This window comes from Anomaloglossus baeobatrachus, chromosome 4, assembly GCF_048569485.1.
Source record: "Anomaloglossus baeobatrachus isolate aAnoBae1 chromosome 4, aAnoBae1.hap1, whole genome shotgun sequence".
In the NCBI taxonomy this organism is placed as follows: Eukaryota; Metazoa; Chordata; class Amphibia; order Anura; family Aromobatidae; genus Anomaloglossus; species Anomaloglossus baeobatrachus.
The window spans coordinates 91,173,429-91,199,772 of NC_134356.1; the positions used below are offsets into that span (position 1 = coordinate 91,173,429).

Genomic DNA, 26,344 nt, shown 5'->3' on the forward strand with positions numbered 1-26,344 from the left:
GGCCCTGGTGATGGGTGGCTCGCTGGGTAATAAGGGGTTAGGGCCAGCTGTATATTATCAACAGGCCCTAAGCCCGAAATTCATGGTGTCACGCCAACATTAGACATGGCCACCATGAATTGCTTGTAAAGATAAAAAAAAACAAGACAGAGAAAATATTTTTATTAGAAATAAAACACAACACATCCCCCTCTGCAGTAATCCTGGGTCAAGGGTCCCGCGCCATCCAATCCGGATCCTATATCATCTGATCTGTTTGCTGGAAGGCAAAGCGATCAGATGATGTCAGGTTAAAGGACATGAATCACATGACACTTCAGCTGATTGTATAAAAGCCGTTTATACAATCAGCTGACGCATCAGTGCAAAAAAAAAAAAACTACTCACCTGTCTGCAAAATCCCGGGACACGACTGATCGCTCCAGGAGCCGCCGGTAATTAGCTGCTGCAGTCACCTCAGAGCATCACCTGATCGCTTAAACCAGCTGGGCAGTACAAAGCCGGCCCCACCGCTGGACTCAGACTGTTAGCTGATGCCGTAGCGTGACTGCACCAGCTGATTACCGGCAGGTCCTGAAGCCGATCACACGTGTCCCGGGAAGGCTGCAGACCGGTAAGTGTGAGATCTTTTTTTTTTTAGTGCTGCCGCTTAGCAGCTGGCAGCGGACATGGCGCCGGTGGTAGCAGGGGGGGGGGCACTGGGTGACGGGGGGCGAGGACTGGGGGGCGAGTACTGGGGGACCTGATCGCCGGCGGCAGGATCAGCACAGTGATTACAGGGCAGGTGGGAGGGAGCGGAGGTCGGTGGGGGTTGAATCGGACGACGGGAGGGCAATGGAGGTCGGGGGGGGGGGGGGGGGGGGAGTGGAAGACAGAGGGTAGGAAATACCTTACCGGATGGCAGCAGATCGGGGTGACCGGCCGTGACCTCAATCTTCAGCGTCCATAAACATCTTAAAGAGGGCGGGCACCCACCGCCCCTCCACATCCGAATGGAGGGATAGCGTCACATGGATGCTAGCTCCAATCAGATCGGAGGGGGGGAGGGGGGGGGGAGGCACAGAGGTCACCCTGCTCCAGCCAATGGCTGATATAGCAAATTTACAAATTAGCCATGTGGACAGAGCCAGAGGTGCTTATCCTCAGCGCTCTTCAGATTTTCCGGTACACCGTACCGGCGCGTACCACCGCAAAAAAAGCACTGGTTATAAGTAGTAATCTGGATGAGATAGATTGCTACCTTTTTGTACCAGGCGCTGGTACAGGTCAATGGCTCCTATGAACTACTTATAATTTATTACAGAGAACGGTTTCTCTTTGTCACTGGTAGCGCCCTGTCTCTGATGGTTACAGTAGTGTCAACATGCAGGGTAATCCGGATGTAGACATACTTCCAGTCACTCCATTTGACTGCAACTAGTTGGCCACTTGCCAGTGAACATGGTGCCCCCTTCTCTGGACATCAACTGTGATGGAAACCCCACTGTTTATTCTGACTGTCCCACAGGCTCCTGTATTTACAGCATGGAGGGATTTGTATAGTAATTGTTGGTGTACACATAGTAACCTTTATCTAGAAATGGTGTCCTTCGCTCCCAGACAATTTTACCTGGTATGACAATTATCTGGGGGTAGTCTGGTGGGTTAATTTAGTGGTTCCTTCTTGTACCTGTACAAAATTTGCGAAAGCACAAGCAATTTGATGCCACAGTTGGCGCGCTTGGAGTGGATAAACTGGCAAAATGACATGATGGCACTTGTAACTCGTCAACAGCAAATTTTTGTTCCGAGCCGGGGAATAACAAATTTAAAATAAATCAATTAGGAGGGAAATTAGGGGTCTCAATTTGTTAAGACAATCATAATTGGGGTCATTTCTTAGGGGGGGACTTGGGAATTGTCACTAAAATGGATAAATTTCATTAGGCCGCTTAAGACACCTCTCCCCTTGCTACTCTCCGACCTTTCCTCTCTGCCAATCCCTTCACTGGCTTCCCATTGCCCAAAGACTCCAGTTCAAAACATTAACCATAACCTACAAAGCCATCCACAACCTGTCTCCTCCTTACAACTGTGACCTAGTCTCCCAGTACCTACCTAAACGCAACCTCAGATCCTCACAAGATCTCCTTCTCTACTCCTCACTTATCTCATCCCACAATCACATACAAGATTTCTCCTGTGCCTCCCCATACTTTGGAATGCTCTACCCCAGCATATCAGACTCTCTCCTACCGTGAAAATCTTCAAGAGGAACCTGAAGACCCACCTCTTCCGACAAGCTTACAACCTAGAATAATTCTTAGTCCAATACACCACTGCGCAACCAGCTCTGTCCTCACCTATTGTATCCTCACCCATTCCCTGTTGACTGTGAGCCCTCGCGGGCAGGGTCCTCTGTCCTCATATACCAGTCTGTTTTGTACTGTTAATGATTGTTGCACTACTTTTTATGTATACCCTTTTTCACTTGTAAAGCGCCATGGAATTAATGGCGCTATAATAATAATATCGGGATTGGGACATTACAGCTGCAAATACAGGAGGGCTGTGGACAGTTTGTTGCCCAGTAGGAGCAGAGAGGGTTTTTCTTTATTATACACATATTGAGGGTACTATACCCCCCCCCCCAATTGTTTTTATATCAGGTACATTTGTGGGGATCCAGGAATTGAAGGATGTGTGTTTTTGGGAGATATATTAACAGGAATATACGTTTGTTTGATGCACAATGAGTTTTAGAACTTCTTGGTTACAAAAATGTTTAAAAACTGAGAAAGGGTAAAATTGGTGACATCTATGTTTATACTGGAGTTTGCTAAAATGGAGGGGAAATGCAAAGCCAGGAAACCACAATGAAGGGGAAAGCGCTTAGCCCTGTCTCTGCCGATTCAGCAGTGACGGCTGACTCCACTACCATTGGGCTGTAGGATAACGTGCAGGAAGCAGAGTCATCAATGTCTGATATTAGCTCTGCTATAGAGGCAGACTCTGTTTCCTTACAGGAGACAAGCAGCGTGAACGCATGCTCCACATTAGACACACTGCGCACCATTTTATGTCCTTGCCTAAACAAAAAAAAAAAAAAGCAACTAATCTACCCAGTATTTGTAATTTTTTTTTTTTTTAGACCTAACCCTAACAAAGAAAAAAAACATATAAAATAAAAAAAAAAAAAACCAAGGGGGGTGATCAAGGGGGTGATTCAGATATTGTGCAAGGATTTATCGCAATTGATTGCGAAGTTTGATTTAATTTTTCACTAGCAGCGCTTGTATACTATTCCAGAACTAAGCACGATGTGAAACGCGTGTTGTGGTGCCTCTTTACCCTCCCATAGCTGGATTCATCCCATACGTGCCTTTCTTAGTGTGAGGCTTATTTTCTAGGTAACACATCTTGTTGTATACCTTTTCTTTCAAATCCACCTTGCTGTTATTTTTGCACCACTTCTTGTCTAACATTCAATCATTTACTATTGCTGTTCCTCTTCTCTTCCTTTCTTGTCAGGTGCGCATCATATTATTTCTCTGCATTTATTTGGATAATTCATGTTTTTCCTATGCTTGTCTTTGCTATTTTTCACGCAACTGTGACTATCAGACTGCATTTTGCGGATACTATTTGACATAACCATTATCCGCAGTTTGCAGTCTATTTATATGTCCCTCTGGGGCCATCTTGTGGTCTAATGTATATCACATTGCAACTTTACACATGAGATTTTCTGTTCATTTATCCATTTGGATCTTTTTGCATTTTTCACCTTTCTCATCTATATATTTTTATTATATTTCCAGCTATACTAATAACAACCTTCTGTCATACTGCATTTTGCAGATATTATTTCACAGTTATTCTGATATGTATTTATTCCGACTTATTTATATTCTGCTGCCTTTCTCCATGGTCCTTTGAGACCACCTTGTGGAACGGAATTGAATTAAAGGGAACCTGTCACCACTTTTTTGCGTATAAGTTGCGGCCACCACCACCGGGCTCTTATATACAGCATTCTAACATACTGTACTGTATATAAGACCCAAGGCCGCTGGGAGAACATAAACACTTTATAATACTAACCTAACGGTGCACGGATGGCCATATGGGTGTCTCCGTTGTCCGGTGCCGCCTCTTTTGGCCATCTTTGTTTTCATTCTCTAGCCGCGGTGCATGACGGGTCCGACGTCATCCACACTCGCCGGCATTCAGGTCCTGAGCAGGCGCACTTTAATCTATCCTGAGCAGGGCAGATCAAAGTATTGTAGTGCGACTGCACAGGACCGGCGAGTGTGTATGACGTAGCCGCGTCATGCACACAGGCTTGAGAAAGAGGACGAAGATGGCCAAAAGAGAAGGCGCCAGCACCGGAGAACGGAGACACCCATATGGCCATCCGCGCAACCGTTAGCCAAGTATTATAAAGTGTTTTTTATGTTATCACAGCGGCCTGGGCTCTTATATACAGCATGTTAGAATGTGTAAATAAGAGCCCGGTGGTGGTGGCCGCAGCTTATACGCCAAAAAAGTAGTGACAGGTTCCCTTTCATTTAGTCTATTATTCACTAATATCTTATTATGGGGTCATCCTCCAATTTCCTGGGTTTTTCTTAATGACCATCCTCTTTCATTTTCTTCTGTTTTTATTAGATTTTGAATAAAGATGTACTATTTTTTTTAAAACATTGGCTGATTACAAACCTATTCACATAGATATTCTCTACTATTGCAAGTCTTTTGGAGTTTGTTTCTATCAGCTTTGCACATCCAGAAGCTAACGTTTTGCCCATTCTTTGCAATACCTGTAGCTCAGTGAGATTGGAGAGGGGTGGGGGGGGGGGGGAATTGGGTAATTTGTGAGCAGCAATTTTCAAGCCTTGTCACAGATTCTTAATGAGATTTACGTCTGGACATTGACTGGGTTATTCACACATGTGAATATAGTTTGATATAAACCATCCGTTGTAGCTCTGGCAGTATGTTTAGGGTTGTTGTCCTGCTGGAAGGTGAACCTACACCCCAGTCAAGTCTTTTTCAGCCTTTAAGGCCATGTGCACATGTATTTGGTTAATGGTTTACCTCAGTATCTATAGCTTAAAGTCAGAAGTGGAACAATTAGAGGAAAAGTATAATAGAAACACAGGCACCACTTCTGTATTTGTAACACACTCTTTGTTTTGGCTACAAAAGAAGGGAATTTTGTTTACTTACCGTAAATTCCTTTTCTTCTAGCTCCAATTGGGAGACCCAGACAGTGGGTGTATAGCTACTGCCTCTGGAGGCCGCACAAAGAACTACACTTAAAAGTGTAAGGCCCCTCCCCTTCTGGCTATACACCCTCCCGTAGGAGTACAGATTCCTCAGTTTTAGTACCAAAGCAAGAAGGAGGAAAGCCAATAACAGTTTCAAAAACAAATTCAATCCGATAACTAGATCGGAGAACTTAAGAAACAACGTGAACAACATGTGCACCCGAAAAAAACGAAACCCTAAAAACAGATAGGGCGGGTGCTGGGTCTCCCAATTGGAGCTAGAAGAAAAGGAATTTACGGTAAGTAAACAAAATTCCCTTCTTCTTTTTCGCTCCTAATTGGGAGACCCAGACAGTGGGACGTCCAAAAGCAGTCCCTGGGTGGGTAAAAAGATACCACATGAACGGGCTGTCATACAGCCTCTTCCTACAGGTGGGCCACCGCCGCCTGGAGGACCTGTCTACCTAGGCTGGCGTCTGCCGAAGCGTAGGTATGCACTTGATAGTGTTTGGTAAACGTGTGCAGACTCGACCAGGTAGCCGCCTGGCACACTTGCTGAGCCGTAGCCTGATGCCTCAACGCCCAGGACGCACCAACGGCTCTGGTAGAATGGGCCTTCAGTCCAGATGGAATCTGAAGCCCAGCAGAACGGTATGTGTGAAGAATTGGTTCCTTGATCCACCGCGCCAGGGTGGATTTGGAAGCTTGCGATCCCTTATGCTGACCAGCGACTAGGACAAAGAGCGCATCCGAACGGCGTAGAGGCGCCGTGCGAGAAATGTAAATCCTGAGTGCTCTCACCAGGTCCAACAGATGTAAACCCTTTTCAAATTGGTGAACTGGATGCGGACACAAAGATGGCAAAGTGATATCTTGATTGAGATGAAAGGAAGAAACCACCTTGGGAGAAAACTCTGGAATTGGACGCAGTACTACCTTGTCTTGGTGAAAAACCAGGAAGGGAGATTTGCAAGATAACGCCGCCAGCTCGGACACTCTTCGAAGAGACGTGACCGCTACAAGAAAAACTACCTTTTGTGAAAGCCGAGAAAGGGGAACCTCTTTCAAAGGCTCGAAAGGCGGCTTTTGAAGAGCAAGGAGAACCTTGTTCAGATCCCAGGGTTCCAATGGCCGTCTGTAAGGAGGAACGATATGACAAACTCCTTGGAGAAACGTGCGTACTTTAGAAAGCTGTGCCAAGCGCTTCTGAAAGAATACGGATAACGCGGAGACTTGACCCTTAAGCGAGCTAAGGGACAAACCTTTTTCCAACCCAGACTGCAGGAAGGAAAGAAAAATTGGCAATGCAAATGGCCAGGGAGAAAACCCTTGAGCCAAGCACCACGCTAAGAATATCTTCCACGTCCTGTGATAGATCTTAGCTGAGGATGGTTTTCTAGCCTGTCTCATTGTGGCAACAACTCCCTGAGATAAACCTGAGGCCGCTAGGATCCAGGACTCAATGGCCACACAGTCAGGTTCAGGGCCGCAGAATTCAGATGGAAAAACGGCCCTTGAGACAGCAGATCTGGACGGTCTGGTAGTGCCCACGGTTGGCCTACCGTGAGATGCCACAGATCCGGGTACCACGACCTTCTTGGCCAATTTGGAGCGACGAGTATGGCTCGCTGGCAGTCGGACTTGATTTTCCGGAGAACTCTGGGTAACAATGCTAGAGGTGGGAACACATAGGGGAGTCGGAATTGCGACCAATCCTGAACCAACGCGTCTGCCGCCAGCGCTCGGTGATCGTGAGACCGTGCCATGAAAACTGGGACCTTGTTGTTGTGCCGTGACGCCATCAGATCGACGTCCGGCGACCCCCAGCGGCAACAGATCTGTTGAAACACGTCCGGGTGAAGGGACCATTCTCCTGCGTCCATGCCCTGGCGACTGAGAAAGTCTGCTTCCCAGTTTTCCACGCCTGGGATGTGAACTGCAGATATGGTGGACGCTCTGCTTTCCACCCACGTCAAAATCCGCTGGACTTCTTGAAAAGCTTGGCGACTGCGTGTTCCCCCTTGGTGGTTGATGTACGCCACCGCCGTGGAATTGTCCGACTGAATCCGAATCTGCTTGCCTTCCAGCCATTGTTGGAAGGCACGCAGGGCAAGATAGATTGCTCTGATTTCCAGAACATTGATCTGCAAGGTGGACTCTTCCTGAGTCCACGTCCCCTGAGCCCTGTGGTGGAGAAACACCGCTCCCCACCCTGATAGGCTCGCATCTGTCGTGACCACTGCCCAGGACGGGGGAAGGAACGACTTTCCCTGTGACAATGAGTTGGGGAGAAGCCACCAACGTAGAGAGTCCTTGGCAGTCTGAGAGAGGGAGACAGTCCTGTCGAGGGACGTCGAATTCCCATCCCATTGGCGCAGAATGTCCCATTGGAGAGGGCGCAGATGAAACTGCGCGAACGGGACTGCCTCCATTGCTGCTACCATCTTTCCTAGGAAATGCATGAGGCGCCTCAGTGAATGCGACTGGCTCTGAAGAAGAGATTGCACTCCAGTCCGTAGCGAGCACTGCTTGTCCAGTGGAAGCCTCACTATCGCTGATAGAGTATGAAACTCCATGCCAAGATAAGTCAGAGATTGGGTCGGGGTTAGATGAGACTTTGGAAAGTTGATAATCCACCCGAAAGTCTGGAGAGTGTCTAGCGCCACCTTCAGACTGTGTTGGCATGCTTCTTGAGAGGATGCCTTTATAAGCAGGTCGTCTAGGTACGGGATGACCGAGTGACCCTGCGAGTGCAGAACAGCTACTACTGCTGCCATGACTTTGGTGAAGACCCGGGGGGCTGTTGCCAGACCGAAGGGTAACGCTACGAACTGTAGGTGCTCGTCGTGTATGACGAAGCGTAGGAAACGCTGATGCTCTGGTGCAATCGGCACGTGGAGATACGCATCTTTGATGTCTATTGATGCTAGAAAATCTCCCTGAGACATTGAGGCTATGACGGAGCGTAGGGATTCCATCCGGAACCTCCTGACTTTTACGTGTCTGTTGAGCAACTTCAGATCCAGGACGGGACGATACGATCCGTCCTTTTTTGGGACCACAAACAGATTGGAGTAAAAACCGTGACCCTGTTCCTGAAGAGGGACGGAGGTCACCACTCCTTCCGCCTTTAGAGCGGCCACCGCCTGCAACAGAGCATCGGCTCGGTCTGGTGGTGGAGAAGTTCTGAAGAAACGAGTTGGCGGACGAGAGCCGAACTCTATCCTGTACCCGTGAGATAGAATATCTCTCACCCAACGGTCTTTGACATTTGCTAGCCAAATGTCGCCAAAGTGGGACAGCCTCCCACCGACCGCGGGTGTGGGCATCGGAGACCGCAAGTCAGGAGGACGTCGTTTTGGCAACGGTTCCTCCGGCTGGTCTTTTTGGGCGTGACTGAGACCTCCAAGAATTTGAACGTCTCTGGTCCTTTTGAGTCTTTTTTGACGAGGCGAATTGGGACCTGCCCTGTCCTCGAAAGGACCGATAACCAGACTGACCCCTCCTCTGTTGGGGCTTGTTTTGTCTGTGTTGCGGTAAGGAAGAGTCCTTACCCTTGGAGTGTTTGATGATTTCATCCAAACGCTCTCCAAACAATCGGTCACGAGAAAAAGGCAAATTGGTTAAGCACTTCTTGGAATGAGAATCTGCTTTCCAATGTCTCAACCACAGAGCCCTACGCAAAACAACTGAGTTGGCTGACGCCACTGCCGTGCGGCTTGTAGCGTCAAGAACAGCATTAATCGCGTACGACGCGAATGCCGCCATTTGCGAGGTCAATGGTGCTACCTGCGGGGCAAATGCACGTGTGACTGAGTCGACTCGCGCAAGCCCGGCCGTGATAGCTTGGAGTGCCCATACGGCCGCAAAAGAAGGCGCTAATGACGCTCCAATCGCTTCATAGATGGATTTCAGCCAGAGCTCCATCTGCCTGTCAGTGGCATCTTTAAGTGCCGCTCCATCTTCAACAGCAACCAAGGATCTGGCTGCAAGCCTGGAAATTGGAGGATCCACTTTTGGACACTGGGTCCAACCCTTGACCACTTCAGAGGGAAAAGGGTAGCGTGTATCTTTAAGTCGTTTAGGAAAACGCCTTTCAGGATAAGCGTGGGGTTTCTGGATTGCGTCTCTGAAGTCAGCGTGGTCCAGAAAAGTGCTTAATGTACGCTTAGGGTATCTGAAATGGATTCTCTCGTGCTGCGAAGCTGACTCCTCTACAGGAGGAGCTGGTGGGGAAATATTCAACATCTTATTGATGTTAAATATAAGATCATTAACTATGGCGTCACCATCTGGTGTATCTAGATTGAGAGCGGTCCCAGGATCAGAATCCTGATCAGTTAAGTCCGCCTCATCACCCATAGATTCATCCCGCTGGGATCCAGACCATTGAGATGAATGTGAAGGCCCGTCATAACGAGCCCGCTTAGGCTGCCCGGGGCCATCGTCCGAGTCAGAGTCTTCACCCTGAGGTGTAGATGCCCGTCCCGGAGCTAGGAGCTGAGGGGGACCAGGGGGCAATACATGCACAGTGTCCGTGGTCTGAAGTACAGGCCTAGCTCGCAATGTGTCAAGAATTTGTGACATAGTGAGAGACATTCTGTCAGCAAAAGCTGCAAACTCAGTCCCTGTCACCTGGACAGCATTCACAGGTGGTACACCCTGGGACACGTCCAGCAGAGGTCCCGACTGTGCAAGCGCCGCAGGGGCCGAGCACTGCACACAATGGGGGTCCGTGGAGCCTGCCGGTAGAAAAATCCCACATGCGGTGCAGGAAGCATACAATGTCTGTGCCTTGGCACCCTTGCGTTTTACGGGCGACATGCTGCTGGCTCTCTGCATGTGAGAGAGTCTATAGCCAAAGGGCGACCAGCGCTATGCAATACCAAGTATTTGTAGCCACAAAATACTAAGGATACTACGAGCACAAGAGGGGGTGAGCCCACTGGGCTGCTTACCGCCCGCTGAACAGCGGGTAAGAGGCTGCAGAATGCCTTGTCTGGGTCTCCCCGGCTCCCCTCTGCAGCGCAGCGTGTCTGGCAAGAATGGCTGCAGGCTTCTGTGGAGAGGGGCGGTCCGTGGGAGTTCCCAAACAAAAGTGCGGGAACAGTGTCCCCTCTGTGCTGACTGTGAGGGCTGGAGTATGTAAAAACGACTCCAGCCCTCAGCGCTGATGCACTGGCCAGCGTCCCGCCCCTCTCCTGACTGGCAGGTCTGTGGGCGGGGAACGAACGAACGCAGGCCGCAAAAGCCGGGGACTCGAGTTATCAGCGCGGCCGCCGTAAAAGCGCGGGCCGCGCTGAAGTCCCCGGCGCACCGCAAGTGCCAGCCGCGCCGCTGTTCAAGCGGCCGGCGCGACCGAGTTCTAGCGTGGGCAGCGTCCCGCCCCTCTCCTGACTGGCAGGTCTGGGGGCGGGAACGAAAGGAAGCAGGCCGCAAAAGCCGGGGACTGTAGTTATCAGCGCGGCCGCCGTAAAAGCGCAGGCCGCGCTGAAGTCCCCGGCGCACTACAAGTGCCAGCCGCGCCGCAGTCCCAGCGGCCGGCGCGGACTATTTCCATAAATGTGCCTGCTTCAGCAAAGCTGAATGAGGCCATGGCACAGGCGCCGCAGCGCTGATGTCCCCCGGCGCACTACAACACCCAGCATGCTGCGGTGTGAGCGCCAGATACACGGGGACACAGAGTACCTTGAGGAAGCAGGGCCATGTCCCTGATGTACTCCGCTCCATCCAGCATCTTCTCCAGGGGCTGTAGATGGAGCACGGTCTCTGTGCCTGGAGACCGGTAAATCCCACTTCACCCAGAGCCCTGTAAAAAGGGATGGGGAAGGAATCAGCATGTGGGCTCCAGCCTCCGTACCCGCAATGGGTACCTCAACCTTACAAACACCTCCGACATAAGTGGGGTGAGAAGGGAGCATGCTGGGAGTCTGTATAGACCCTCTTTTCTTCCATCCGACATAGTCAGCAGCTGCTGCTGACTAAGAACAATGGAGCTATGCGTGCGTGTCTGACCTCCTTGCGCACAAAGCTAAAACTGAGGAATCTGTACTCCTACGGGAGGGTGTATAGCCAGAAGGGGAGGGGCCTTACACTTTTAAGTGTAGTTCTTTGTGCGGCCTCCAGAGGCAGTAGCTATACACCCACTGTCTGGGTCTCCCAATTAGGAGCGAAAAAGAAACTAAGGTAAAAAAACTCCCCAAATTTTTAACGTGTGCACGAGGCCAAACATGTTTTTCTCCAGGATTGCCCTCTATTTAGCTCCATCCATCTTCCCCGTCAACTCCCTGTCCCTGCTGAAGAAAGTAAGATTTTTGTGTACTCACCGTAAAAATCTTTTTCTCTGAGCCTTCATTGGGGGACACAGGACCATGCAATGGTCCTGTGTCCCCCAATAAGGTGAGAGAGAAAAGCCTCCACACAGCATGATGCGGTCACTGTGTTTGATGGTGACGCTCGTGTGTTGAGGGTGATGTTCAGTGCTAGATGTGTCCACTATATGGCTTTTTGCAAACTACACATGACTTTTTATGTCTTGCTTTCAAAAATGGCTTTCTTCTTGCCACTTTTTAAAAAAGAACAGATTTGTCGAGTATACGACTAATAGATGTCCTGTGGACAGATTCTCCCATCTCAGCTGTGGGATGTCTGAAGCTCCTCCAGAGTGACCATGGGCATCTTTGTTTCTTACGAATTTGTGCTCTCCTTGCATGGGGTGTCAGTTTTGCTGGGCAGCCATGTTTGGTAGGTTTGTAGTTGTACCATACTCCTTCCATTTTTTTGAGATGATGGATTGAACGGAGCTCTTTGACATGTTCAGAGCTTGCGCTATTTTTTTTTAATTTTAAAAAGTTGTGAAGCATAAAGCAGGGTTAGGATAAAATACATAGATAGATAGATAGATATATCTTCTAAACCCTAATTTATTCTTCTCCACAACCTTTTATCCCTAACCTTTATTTTATTGTGTGTTCCTTGGTTTTCATGATGCTGTTTAATGCATAATGTTCTCAAACAAACCTCTGAGGCCTTCACAGAACAGCTGTAGTTGTGCGGGGATTAAATTACACACAGGTTGAATCCATTTACTAAATTAAGTAACTTCTGGAAGCAACTAGTCACTCAGGAGTTTGTTTTGGGGTATCAGAATAAAAAAGAGAATTTTGTTCACTTACCGTAAATTCTTTTTCTTATAGTTCCGTAATGGGAGACCCAGACCATGGGTGTTTAGCTTCTACCTCTGGAGGACACACAAAGTACTACACTTAAAAGTGTAGCTCCTCCCCCTGAGCTTATACACCCCCTGGTGAGCAGACCCAGCCAGTTTAGTGCAAAAGCTGAAGGAGAATAGCCACCCACAAGTAGGACAGAGCAATAGCCGGAACAACCGGAAACTCTGTCCACGACAACAGCCGGTGATAACACGCGGAACAAGAAAAGTGCCAACAGGCAACAGGGAGGGTGATGGGTCTCCCATTACGGAACTATAAGAAAAAGAATTTACGGTAAGTAAACAAAATTCTCTTTTTCTTCATCGTTCCTATGGGAGACCCAGACCATGGAACGTCTCAAAGCAGTCCATGGGTGGGAAATAAACAGAAAAACTAAGAAGTAGGCAGAACCTAACTTCACAAATGGGCGACAGCCGCCTGAAGGATGCGTCTGCCCAAGCTCGCATCTGCCGAAGCATGAGCATGCACTTGGTAGTGCTTCGAAAAGGTATGTAGGCTAGTCCAAGTGGCAGCCTGACAGACTTGTTGAGCCGTAGCCTGGTGCCTGAAAGCCCAAGACGCACCAACAGCTCTGGTCGAATGTGACTTGATCCCCGGAGGGGGAGGCACCTGAACTCTGGTAGGCGTCCGAAATGGTCGATCTGATCCAACGGGCTAAGGTCGGCTTAGAAGCAGAGAGACCCTTGCGCCGACCTGTGGTTAGCACAAAAAGAGAGGTGCACCGCCTAATAGAAGCGGTGCGGGACACATAGATCCGGAGCGCCCGCACCAGATCCAGAGTATGCAGCGCTTTTTCAAAGCGATGAACAGGAGCCGGACAAAAGGAAGGTAGGGTAATGTCCTGGTTAAGGTGGAAAGGAGAGACCACCTTAGGAAGAAAGTCCGGAGTCGGACGGAGAACCACCTTGTCCTGATGAAAAACTAAAAAAGGTGACTCTGAAGAGAGCGCGGCCAAATCAGAGACTCTCCTGAGGGAAGTTATGGCCACCAGAAAGACCACTTTCTGAGAAAAACGATGCAAAGAGACCTCCCTAAGAGGCTCAAAGGGGGGTTTCTGCAAAACCGTGAGAACCAAATTAAGGTCCCAGGGATCCAAGGGCCGCCGGTAAGGCGGAATGATGTGAGACGCGCCTTGCATGAAGGTGCGGACCTGAGCCAGCCGAGCGAGACGCCGCTGGAACAGTACTGACAGAGCTGAGACTTGTCCCTTGAGAGAGTTGAGGGACAGTCCTAGCTGCAGACCGGACTGTAGAAAAGACAGAAGGGTCGGCAAGGAGAATGGCCAAGGAGGATGGTCAGTAGAGCGCACCATGACAGGAAAATTTTCCAAGTCCTGTGATAGATCTTAGCGGAGGAAGACTTACGGGCCCGAGTCATAGTGGAGATGACTTCAGGGGGAATACCAGAAGCCGTCAAAATCCAGGACTCAAGAGCCACGCCGTCAATTTGAGAGCAGCAGAATTCAGGCGGAAAAACGGCCCTTGTGAGAGCAGGTCTGGACGATCCGGGAGATGCCACGGCATCTCTACGGACAGATGGAGCAGGTCTGGATACCAAGCTCGCCTGGGCCAGTCCGGTGCAATGAGGATGACTCGACAGCCCTCCATTCTGATCTTGCGCAGAACTCTGGGCAAGAGAGCTAGAGGGGGAAACACGTAGGACAGACGAAACTGGGACCAGTCTTGAACCAGAGCGTCCGCGGCGAATGCCTGAGGGTCGTGGAAGCGAGCCACGTAAACGGGAACCTTGTTGTTGAGATGGGATGCCATTAGATCCACGTCCGGAGTGCCCCATTTGCGGCAGATTGACTGGAACACTGCTGGGTGCAGGGACCACTCGCCACCGTCCACGGTTTGACGGCTGAGATAATCTGCCTCCCAGTTTTCCACGCCTGGGATGTGGACTGCGGATATGGTGGACTTGGAGTTCTCCGCCCATTGAAGGATGCGTTGTACCTCCAACATTGCCAGGCGGCTGCGTGTCCCGCCTTGGTGATTGATGTAGGCAACCGCTGTCGCGTTGTCTGACTGGACTCGAATGTGCCTGCCCGCCAACAGGTGGTGAAAAGCTAGGAGAGCTAGAAGCACGGCTCTGGTTTCCAGCACATTGATTGGAAGGGCTGACTCGGACGGAGTCCAAGTGCCCTGCGCTCTGTGGTGGAGATATACCGCTCCCCAGCCGGATAGACTGGCATCCGTGGTGAGAATCACCCAGGACAGGGCCAGGAAGGAGCACCCCTGGGACAGGGAGAGAGGCCGAAGCCACCACTGAAGAGAGCTCCTGGTTTGTGGCGACAGAGCCACTAACCTGTGTAAGGAGGAAGGCAGCTTGTCCCAGCTGCAGGGGGCGCAGATGGAACTGGGCAAAGGTAACAGCAACCATGGACGCCACCATTTGACCCAGCACCTGCATCAACCGCCTGAGGGTATAACGGCGGGGCCTCAGCAGAGAGCGCACCGCTAGCTGAAGGGACTGCTGTTTGACTAAGGGCAACTTCACAAGTGCCGACAAGGTCTCGAACTGCATCCCTAGGTACGTTAGACTCTGGGTCTGAGTCAGAGTGGATTTGGGCAGATTGACCAGCCACCCGAATTGAGCCAGAGTGGAGAGAGTGAGCGAGACACTCCGCTGACAATCTGCGCTGGATGAAGCCTTGACTAGAAGGTCGTCCAGGTAAGGAATTACTGCCAACCCCTGGAGGTGCAGAACTGCAATCACTGCTGCCATGACCTTTGTGAATACCCGAGGGGCGGTGGCCAACCCGAAGGGAAGAGCCACGAATTGGAAATGATCTTCTCCTACTGCAAAACGTAGCCAACAATGGTGAGACACTGCAATTGGCACATGCAGATAGGCATCTCTGATGTCGATGGATGCCAGGAAATCCCCTTGGGACATAGAGGCAATGACTGATCGCAGAGACTCCATGCGAAAAGGCCGCACCTGAACATGCTTGTTGAGAAGCTTCAGATCCAGGATGGGCCGGAAGGTACCGTCCTTTTTGGGAACTAGGAAGAGATTTGAGTAGAAACCTCTGAACCGTTCCCGAGCGGGAACCGGTACAATCACTCCATTGGCCCGCAAGGCTGCCATGGCCTGTGAGAAGGCGGCTGCCTTGGAACAGGGAGGAGTTGAGAGAAAAAATCTGTTTGGCGGGCTGGAAGAGAATTCTATCCTGTAGCCGTGGGAGATGATATCTCTCACCCACTGATCGGAGACGTGTTGAAACCAAGCGTCGCCAAAGTGGGAGAGCCTGCCACCGACTAAGGACGTCGCTGGAGCGGACAGATGGTCACGAGGAGGCTGCCTTGGTGGCAGCAGCTCCTGCGGTCTTCTGTGGACGCGTTTTTGGGCGCCAGTTGGATTTCTGGTCCTTGGCTGAGTTAGCGGACGAGGCCGAGGGCTTAGAGGACGACCTGTTGGAGGAACGAAAGGAGCGAAACCTCGACTGATTGCTACCCTGGGCAGGTTTCCTGGCTTTGGTTTGTGGCATGGAAGTACTCTTCCCGCCAGTTGCTTCCTTAATAATTTCATCCAGCTGTTCTCCGAACAGCCGGGACCCAGCAAAAGGGAGCCCAGCAAGGTACTTCTTTGAAGAAACATCTGCCTTCCACTCTCGAAGCCACAAGATTCTGCGGATAGCGAGGGAATTAGCCGAAGCCACCGCAGTGCGGTGAGAAGCCTCCAGCATGGCAATCATGGCATAGGATGAAAAGGCCGAAGCTTGGGAAGTTAAGGCATCCATTTCAGGCATAGATTCCCTAGTGAGGGAATGCATCTCCTCTAGAGAAGCAGAGATGGCTTTGAGAGCCCACACTGCTGCAAAAGTCGGAGAAAACGCGGCCCCCGCCGCTTCATATACGGATTTGGCCAGAAGGTCAATCTGGCGGTCAGTCGAATCCTTAAGGGAAGTGCCATCAGCCACCGACACAACGGTCCGGAGGGTCTACCTTTGGGGAGTGAGCCCACTCCTTGACCACCTCAGGTGGAAAGGGAAAACGGTCATCAGAACCACGCTTGGGGAAGCGTTTGTCAGGACAGGCCCCGGGTTTGGTCACAGCGGCCTGAAAACTGGAGTGGTTAAAGAACACACTCTTTGCTCTCTTAGGCGAGGTAAACTGGTGCTTTTCTGCCATAGAGGGTTGCTCCTCTGGTACTGGCGGATTGAGATCCAGTACAGAATTAATAGAAGCAATCAAGTCACTAAGATCTGAGTCACTTTCGGACAGATCAATGGGGTACATGGAGTTAGCCTCCGAGACCCCTGTAAAGGCATCCTCCTCATCCTGCGAGTCAGCTCTGGAATCAGAGCCACGGGAGGAGGAGGGAGAGGGAACCCTGCGTCTCTTCTCAGGAGGACGGGGTCTGGGCCCTGATGATGAATCCTCTGTGAGCTCCTGTCCTGAAAGAGCCCTAGCAGCAGAGGCACCCTGTGAAGGGGGCTGATGCATACTCAGCAAGGTCTTGGACAGAAGTCCCATGGACTCAGCAAAGGACTGGGAGATAGACCTAGATAAGGATTCTACCCAAGCCGGGGGATCTGCCACAGAACCAGGAGCAGCCTGAGAGACCACTGGGGGTGAGACTCAAGGCTGTGGCACTGCCAAGTTAGAGCAGGCATCACAATGTGGTTAGGTGCTCGGTTCAGGCAGCAGGAGCTTACATACAGTGCATACTGAATAAAGCTTTGGGGCCTTGCTCCTCGTGTGAGACATGCAGCTGGAGTGGGGGCTCTGCCAGAGAATGACCCCCAGAGAGTATATACAGACGGTCCACAACCGGAGACCGGTTGTGGCTTACCAGACCGATGTGCTGTGCAGAGCGGTGTTGTGTGCCCTCCAGATCCCGAAGCCCGGACCTCCAAGCACAGCACCTCAGCAGGGATGCTGCAAAGACTGAACGCAGAGAGAACGCTGAGAAAATGGCCGCCAGAGCGAAGAGAGGGGGCGGGACTTGCTTGAGGAGCGGGATCTGGAGGGCCATAGAGACCTACAGGGAGGGGACACACACTGCAGTGGGGAGTGTCCCTCCCCTATACAGAACGGCCGCCGGGAGGAGCCGTGACTGTCCCTCTGCATGAGTGACATGCGAGGGCAGTGAAACCGAAACTAGGCCTCCGGCAAAGCCGGGGCCTAAATTTGAGCGGCGCGGCCGACGCGCAGGCACCATCGGCGCGGTTCTCAGGCAACAGCTAGAGAACCCGCCAGAAATGTCAGTAAATGCAATAAACACACTCTCCCCCAACAATAAAGTACAGGGACCCCGAAATATAAACGTCTCAGGTACTTAGCTTCTGAGACGCAGGGCTAGGTCCCTGGGGATGAGTGCTCCTGTCCAGCAGGGTCCTGAAGGGCTGCGGATGGAGACCGGTCTCCTGCCAAGCATGGAGACCGTGCTGGCTTCCACTTCAAGCCAGAGCCCAGGAGGGATGGTGAAGGAGCACGGCATGTAAGGCTCCAGCCTAGGAATCAACGTTAACAACACCGCCGACACAGTGGGGTGAGAAGGGACATGCCGGGTGTCCAGACGTGGACCCGAACTCTTCATCTCGTTCCATAAGGAAAAAAATCATATGAGAATGCATGTGTGGATGTATGCCTCCTGAACACAAAGCGATAAACTGGCTGGGTCTGCTCACCAGGGGGTGTATAAGCTCAGGGGGAGGAGCTACACTTTTAAGTGTAGTACTTTGTGTGTCCTCCAGAGGTAGAAGCTAAACACCCATGGTCTGGGTCTCCCATAGGAACGATGAAGAAAAGGGGCAGAATACAAATGCATGTTACAATTTTCAGATCTATAGGTAGAAAACCATGTATGAACACTTCACAAAAACTTGCTACTTTGTGTTGGCATATCACAAAATACATTTAGGTTTATAGGTATAATGTGAAAAAATGTAGCAATGTTTACAAGGTACTTATGCTTTTTCAAGGTAATGCATACACACACACACACACACACACACACACACACACACACACACACTTACATCAAGGGCTGTGTCCTCTTCATCTGAATCTTGAAGGCCAAGTGCTGCCTTCTGCAGCTTTCTCCTTTCGTTTGCCAGTGCTTGCTCTGTTTCATCAAATTTAAATCCTTTACCAGAGAAGCCACTTGTTTTCTTAATCACTTTACCTTCCTTTGAAAAGAAATAATGGAAAAACATAAATCTGTTGAATCTGAAGGACATGAAAGGCATCACTATTGAACTACTCAATCTAAATATTAGTCATTTAGTTACCAGCCTTTACAGGAGTGATTTCACTAAACATTTACAACCTTTCCACAGGACATAGTGGGTAAAATAAAGGCTGAAAAGGTCACCAATTTTCTAAGTAAATATACTTCTAAATGGTGTTAGTGACTTTAAAATCTCACCAGATGTCAGTAACAACCCACCCAGTCCATTCAGGCAGAGAAATCAATCCATAGATGTACATAAATTAACTGTGATGATGGGAAATGACACATGGGAAAAGAATTGAACATACTTACTGAAATGTAATGGTTTGTACAAAAGCCATTGTTGATGATAACAGCTTCAAGATGCCTCCTATATGAAGCAGCTAGTTGCATGCATTGCTCAAGTGTGATTTTGGCCCATTTTTCCACACACTCTTCAAATCCTGATGGCCCATGGGCTCTTTCTATGAACGCTGAGCTTTAGTTCTTTACATAAATTTGCTATTGGATTCAGGTCAGGTGATTGGCTGGGCCATTCTAGCAGTTGTATTTTCTCTCTCTCTAAAACCAATTCAAAGTTCCCATGGTTGTGGCTGTGTGCTTCAGATCATATTCTTGCTGAAATGTCCACCCTTGTTTCATCATCATCCTGGTAATGAACGTCTCAGTATGCGTCCATTACTCCTTCCTTCAACGATATGAAGATTGCCAGTGCCATATGCAGAAAACCAGTCCCATACCAAGACATTCCCACCTCCAATTTTCACTGTTGATATGGTGTTTTGGGGTGATATGCAGTGCCTTTGACCTTCAAACATTGGGTGTATTATGGCAAAGAGTTAAATTTTGGTCTCATCTTATCAGACTATATTCTTAAAGTCCAAATGTTGTTGAGCAAACATCAAAATGTGCTTGCACATGCTTTTTATTCAGCAATGGAGTCTTGTGTGGTGAGCGTGCATAAAGGTCATGGAGGTTGAGTCCATTCCTTATCGCTTTCTTTAATACAATTGTACCTGCTGATTACAGTGTTTTTTTGTAGCTCTCCGCAGTTGGTCCTTGGCTCTTGGACAACTCTTCTGATAATGCTTTTCACTTCTGTGTCTGAAACTTTGTGGGCAGCACCTGGTCGTGGCAAAATAATGTTCTGTTTACTTCTAGATTATGGCTCCAACAATGCTCAACTGGAACCGTGAATGGTTTAGAAATTCTTCTGTAATCAATGTCATCAGTATGTTTGGAACAATAAGGATGTGAAGGGCTTGAGACAGCTCACTGGTGTTACCCATCTTGAAAATGTTTCTTATGTGGCACATTGGTAATGATACTCCTTTTTATAGGCCATCAGTTGAACCAGCTGATATTATTTTTCACTAAGTGATAGTATTGCTTTCTAAATACTGAAAGATATCAGCTGGTGTCAGGTATTTTGCCCCTCCCTTCATGAGTTCAATTTTTTTTCTGTGTCACTTCTCATTATTTGTTACACAATTTATGAGCCTCTATGGTTTGATTTAGTTGCCTGTGTATATCTGGATGTGTTAGCGTTATCTGGTGAGCAATTCATGTCAATCGCACCTTTAGAAATATATTTTCTTAGAAAACAGGTGTCGTGTTTGATACTCATTTCACCCGTGTAGTTAATAAATGTATAACTTCCATTTTCTTCATCTCTATGGACAGTAAATGTATTAGCAGCATGAATGCTTGTCCTTTGCTGTCATCACAAATTTGGACCCCCTAATGATTGGTGAATATACATTTGTTACTTATTCTGTAAATAAATGTTTTTTTCTTGAGAATACGTTTTCTGAGAGATTCTGCATACCAGATAAACAAAACATTCAGACATGTAATAAAAGGACATGGTCTAATAATTATACACTGCCACTGCAGTTTACCAAGTGGACATTAATTCTGTCTTTAGATGTTTATAGGGGACAAAAAAGGGCTCCATCATGAGGCATTTCAGACCATTCCTACCACGTAATGTGATCAGTACTTACGGCTTTCTGCTGCTCCTTGAACTCGGACCACAATTTCTCCAACTCAGAGGGAACCAAAGTCCCTGAAAGCTCCAAAGCCTTGATTATATCCCCTGCATAACGGGCTTGATCCTCTGTGATGAATGTATAGGCATATCCCTACAAAAAAAGCATCCATTATCACTACTGCAGAGCTGTACATGACAAGTGAATACTAACTATTCAGGTTATTCGTACCGAATACCTAGTACTAGTCCAGTATTTGTCACAAATAGCAAACCTAATGCAAGTCAATGGGAAATCAGAGCATTTTTCCTGAAGATTTCTCAGAAAAATGTTTGGGTTTCCCATTGACTTCCATTAGGTTGGTTATTTGCAAAGAATACTGGAATAGTACTAGGAGAGCAGGAGAAAGGTCCAGAAAGAGCATCCAGAATCCATAAAAATATGTTTTATTTAATCCATGAAAAATTGTATAAAAAAAAACCAAAAAAAAAAAACCACAGACAGGGACACATTTCACAGACTCTGAATAAGGACATAATTCCGAAACATATCCCTATTGTTTTTCATACTTTTTTTAATGGATTAAATAAAACATTTTTTTTATTGATTCTGGATGCTGTTGGACCTTTCTCCTGCTCTCCTTGTGTTGTGGGATCTATTACTTATCCTTGCACCATCCGATGATATGGACTTCCTATGGAACATGGTAAGCTGGATTTAAAACTTATGTTTTAATTCCCTGGAATAGTACTAGGTATTCGGTATGAAAAATCTGACCCCGAATATTTAGTATTCATCCATCACTACTTTGCGGCAAGCATTACAAATCACTACTATAAGAACAGTGCAGCCAACTGATCAAAATATACACGAACCCGAGAGTCAACTTTTAACTAGTTAATGAGGTAGGTAGGGGGGGCGAAGACAGGGGAAGAGCCAGGGACCGAAAGAGAGAGAGAGAGAGAGAGAGAGAGAGAGAGAGAGAGAGAGAAAAAGAGAGAGAGAAAGAGCGAGAAAGAGAGAGAAAGAGAAAAAAAGAGAAAGAGAGAGAGAAAGAGAAAGAGAGAGAGAAAGAAAGAGAAAGAAAGAGAAAGAGAGATAAAGAGAAAGAGAGAGAGAGAGAAAGAGAGAGAGAAAGAGAGAAAGGGAGAAAGAGAGGAAGAGAGAAAGAGATAGAAAGAGAGAAAGAGAGAGGTAGTGATTTTAGATGATTTAGAGCGTTCTGCTGGACATGCTCAGTAGAACGTGACGGAATCCTGCACTCGAATCCATCGCGTGACGCATACGAACGGAATCCTGCACCATAGACATTCATTATGCCTCTTGACGGATTCCGACGGAATCCTGCTGAGTGCGTTTTTTTCACATCAAAGACGTTACATTCAGCGTTCCTCCCGCCTGACGGTAAGTCACTAAACTACTGACGCGCCGCGGGGCGGATGCAACGCAAGACCATCACTTGCGATCCGCCATTAATACAAGTCTATGAGGAATAAATGGATTCCTGCAATGGTTATCATAATTCCGCAAGGCGACGGATTGCAACTGATGTAGAACAACGCAAGTGTGAAAGCAGCCTTAGGCTAAGGACACACATCCGGCTTTTCTCCAGTGTCGGATCCGGCGCGCTCCCATTCAGTGTATACAGTACAGTGCCTGCGCTGCAACTTCCTGGTCACATGCTCCGGTCACATGACAACACGTGACTGGAGCTTGTCGCGCAGCCACTGTACTATATACACTGTACGGGAGCGCGCCGGATCCAACAAATGGGAGAAAAGCTGGATGTGTGTCCTTAGCCTTAATGGCACTATAATTTTTTTCTCTATCAGAAAATCAAATCATTTTTTTTCCTCTTTTTTTCGGAACACATGAAGCTTAACCTTTACTTTTTTTTCTGAAATCGGGGGAAATTGTAAAGTAAAATAAGAAATGCATAATTTTTCACATTTTCTAAAATAGTTTTTATGACTACATAGGACTAATAGTAAGAAAAAGTGCTATAATGTAATACAAAATCAGTAGGATCTTTGTTAACCTTTTTAGTCTTCTGGTTCCCACTTGTACATTGTTAATTTTCTTACACAGCCAAAATGGAGGAACAGTGATCCATATGGTTTACGTACCTGTCCGTGTACATGATATGAGAAATATACAGCGCGTCCAATCAGCTCTACCCTCACCTACTGTATCCTCACCTATCCCTTGTAGACTGTGAGCCCTCGCGGGCAGGGACCACTATCCTCCTGTACCAGTCTGTGTCTTCTTTTATGATTATTGTACTTGTCTCTATTATGTACACCCCTTTCACATGTAAAGCGCCATGGAATTGATGGCGCTATAATAATAAATAATAATAATAATAATAATAATAATATACACACACTTTAATTACTGACCTTATTCCCAGCTCTGCCTGTCCGTCCTGCTCTGTGCACATAATCTTCATAGTGATTTGGACAGCCATAATTAATTACCAATATCAGGTACTTGACATCCAGCCCTCGAGCTGCCACAGAGGTGGCCACGAGCAGCTTGCACACGCCATTTTTAAAATCACTGATGATGCTGTCCCGGTCATACTGATCAATACCTAAAGAAAGGAATATGAAACTCTTCACTAAAAACAATGGGTAGGATTTAAGAACACTTTGAAGGAGTTATCCGACTTCTTAAAAAATAAATCAATAAACAGCATAGATGGTTTTATAGTAATGACTCTAACCCCCATGAATCTAGCTAGCACTATCAGTCTGATCCGTCACTAGGACAGGAAGCAGTAATATCCTGAAACTTGCTGCCAGTCAAGTGGCTGGAATAGGACATTCTCCTGTTCTAGACACTTGACCTCTCCAAACAATCACAGAACTTATGTTTAAACAAGGGATTTGGGGTCGGGATCAATTTCTGTAAATGTTCAATCATGACAGAATCTTCACAAACAAGATGGAGGAATTATGATTTAATATTGTAGGAAGAAAATTATGATATGGTTGTGATAGTGAAGACATGGCTGGAGGAAAGCTATGACTGGGCTGTTAAGTTTACCGGGCTATAGGTTGTTCGGGTGTCACTGATTAAATGTAAAATCTTCCTAACCGATCCTACGTGATAATATATGTGGGGCTACTGAAAATGTAGAATCTCTGTGGGTGGAGATAAGAGAAGTAGTGATGGGCGAACAAAATCTGTAAAGTTCGGGGTCCGTACCAGACACTTAATGTCCATGCATGGACCCTGAACACTGACTTCTCAGGGAAGCCAGCGTTACTGTTCGGATTCGAAGTTAAAAGGAAGCAAAATGGGGATTAGAGCAGTAGAATTTCACTTACTGAGTCTCTACGTGTGCGGCTGTCACACTGCCTCCGGGTCCGCTCATTAACTCTCGTGAATGTTCACAGTTTCCCACACCCACCCTCTGTGATAGCGTTTGTGATTGGTTGCAGTCAGAATGCTGGCCCCAGTGATTGGTTGTGGAATGTAAAAATAAATAATTGGAAAAAAATGGCATAGGGCCCCTTTATTTTGATACCCAGCACAGATAGAGCAGCCAGCTGTATGCGTTATTTTGGCTGTGTATCAAAATACGAGGGACCCCTAGATGATTTCCTTGAGGGGATTAGATAAAAAAAAAAAATGGAGTTTCTACTGTTTTGGAACCTCAAGAAGCTCTTCAATTGCAAAATAGCATCCAAAAGAACCAGGTTAAGTTCCGGGGTTGTCACAGCTAATGGATGCAACAATCCTGGGTGGCTGCAGGCTGCTATTTTTAGGCTGGAGGGCCCAATAAGCATGTGTCTCTAGCCTGAGAATTCCAGCCCTTAGCTTATCAGGTTTTATCATGGGTCGGTATGAAAATTGAGGATGGTGGGGGGGCCACACACAGTTTTTTTATATATATTATTTGGTCACTGTGAGGCAAATCCTGGGATATGAAGAGAAATTATGATTTCCAGTCATAATCGCTCTCATCACTCCATGGCCGTGCCCCCTCCCTTCTTGTTCTCAATGTCCAACATCTTGGAAGGTGTCACATCCTAGCAACACATCCCATGGCCATCTCCTGTGATATGGAGATTAGATGATGTGGGAACAATGGACACAGGATGACTCCCTGCCGTGACCCTGTGGTAGGGGCTGCTATCTAATTAGCAAGGCTATGGAAGTATCCAGACAGGACGACTCCAGTAAAAAATGGTTCATATCTCGCAAGCCATATTTCCGATAAATATGGCAACCATAAAAATGGTGTCTCCGCATGCGGACGATGCTGGCACACCCTTTTTATGGGAGCAGGACCTGGGGAAATACCCCAGGCGTGATATCAGCCAATGGGGAACTAGTAGACAAGTCATGAGTCCTCTCGTTCTGTAGCTAAATTCATAACTGTCACAATGAGAGCGTTGGCGTCTGCCTACGACGCTCCCAGGCCAAGTTATGGCCATATCCCCTGTTGTGGATATTGTCCATAACTCCAGCCAGGGGTGGAGCAGTGCTCCCTCTGAGGTCACTAAGGTAGGAGGGGACCTGGATTTGCCCAGGTTGATAACCCTACTTCGGCCATTTTCCGGTGTTCTTTCGCCGGGGGTCACGTGTAGGAAACATCTGTGGGAAGGATCCTAGAAACCTGGTCTACAGCGCCCCCCTGTGGCCAGACGCACAAGGTAACTGCTGGAACTGTGTATGCCTGTTTGTAAACCATGCTTTATCTGTAACTGTACTCTGACATATGTATATTCTGTAGATTCCCTATTGTATATATTGTAGTTTCTAGTGTGCTTTAGGCTGATTAAATTATATAATTAATCTTGGGCTGTTCTGTTATCTCGATCTTGAATCCCACGTCTGTGTGTTCGGCTAATAGTTACCGTGAAGCGGTTGGTGGCAGCGAGTTGTGCCAAGGATTATTGTGGGGAGGCCAGTGAGATTCGGGGAGGTTTTATATATTCCGCCCGCGGAGGTCGGGGGAATATATACCCTACTCTCACCGGGGACCCTTCAATAATCGGCATAAGTAGTATAGCGGCCTCCTTGCTTATTGTCGGGCAATTCCATAATTGGCCTGACTATAAGAGGGGCGCTAGAGAGCGCATCACGTGCTCTGTCTGTCGGTCGGGAGGTATAAAGGAGGGGTGACCCCCACTTGTTACCCCCCGATTGTGACGTACTGGTAGCCAGCGCGGGGGATTTCTGAGTGACCCCCCCGGTGGTTCGTGACATATTGGTGGCATAGCGGTGGGATCGAGATAATAGTGTGTGTGAGTGTGAGACCCATACTCCCAGACACTAAAGACTGCCTGCAGCAGCTGTGGCTGCTGGGGTCTTCAGACTAGCTCAACACTAGAGTGTCAGAGTGCAGATACTGTAAGGTGTGTGGGTGCATCAGGTGTCAGTTCTGTGTCAGTGACCAAAGTCTGCAACAATGGCTGAGAGCACCAGGAGCAAAGCCAAAGGAATGGCCGATGCTCAGGCCAGAGACGATGAGGAGGTTGTCCACGAGCCCTCCAAGAGCCCGACGCCAGAGAACAGCTCTGCAGAGGACATCGCACAACCTGGCACTGCTGGACAAAATGAGGAGGAGCTCGCCCAAGGGTCCTCAACGAGCCAGATGCCAGTCCTCCGCTCTGAAATGGACAGTGAATCACCTGGCTCTGCAGCGTGCCGCAGATCACCACTTGCCAATCCC

At 48.2% G+C, this 26,344-nt stretch overlaps 1 protein-coding gene across 1 annotated transcript in view; it reads right to left on the bottom strand.

Moving 5' to 3' along the window:
* DDX46 (DEAD-box helicase 46) overlaps nucleotides 1–26,344 on the bottom strand; it is a 209,277-nt gene that overhangs the window by 40,344 nt on the left and 142,589 nt on the right. Inside the window, exons 16-18 of the mRNA XM_075344461.1 lie at nucleotides 23,058–23,251; nucleotides 20,674–20,811; nucleotides 18,474–18,623 (exon numbers count right to left, since the gene is read on the bottom strand). Of these exons, the coding sequence (XP_075200576.1) occupies nucleotides 18,474–18,623; nucleotides 20,674–20,811; nucleotides 23,058–23,251 (482 nt within the window). The remainder of the gene's footprint in view (nucleotides 1–18,473; nucleotides 18,624–20,673; nucleotides 20,812–23,057; nucleotides 23,252–26,344) is intronic.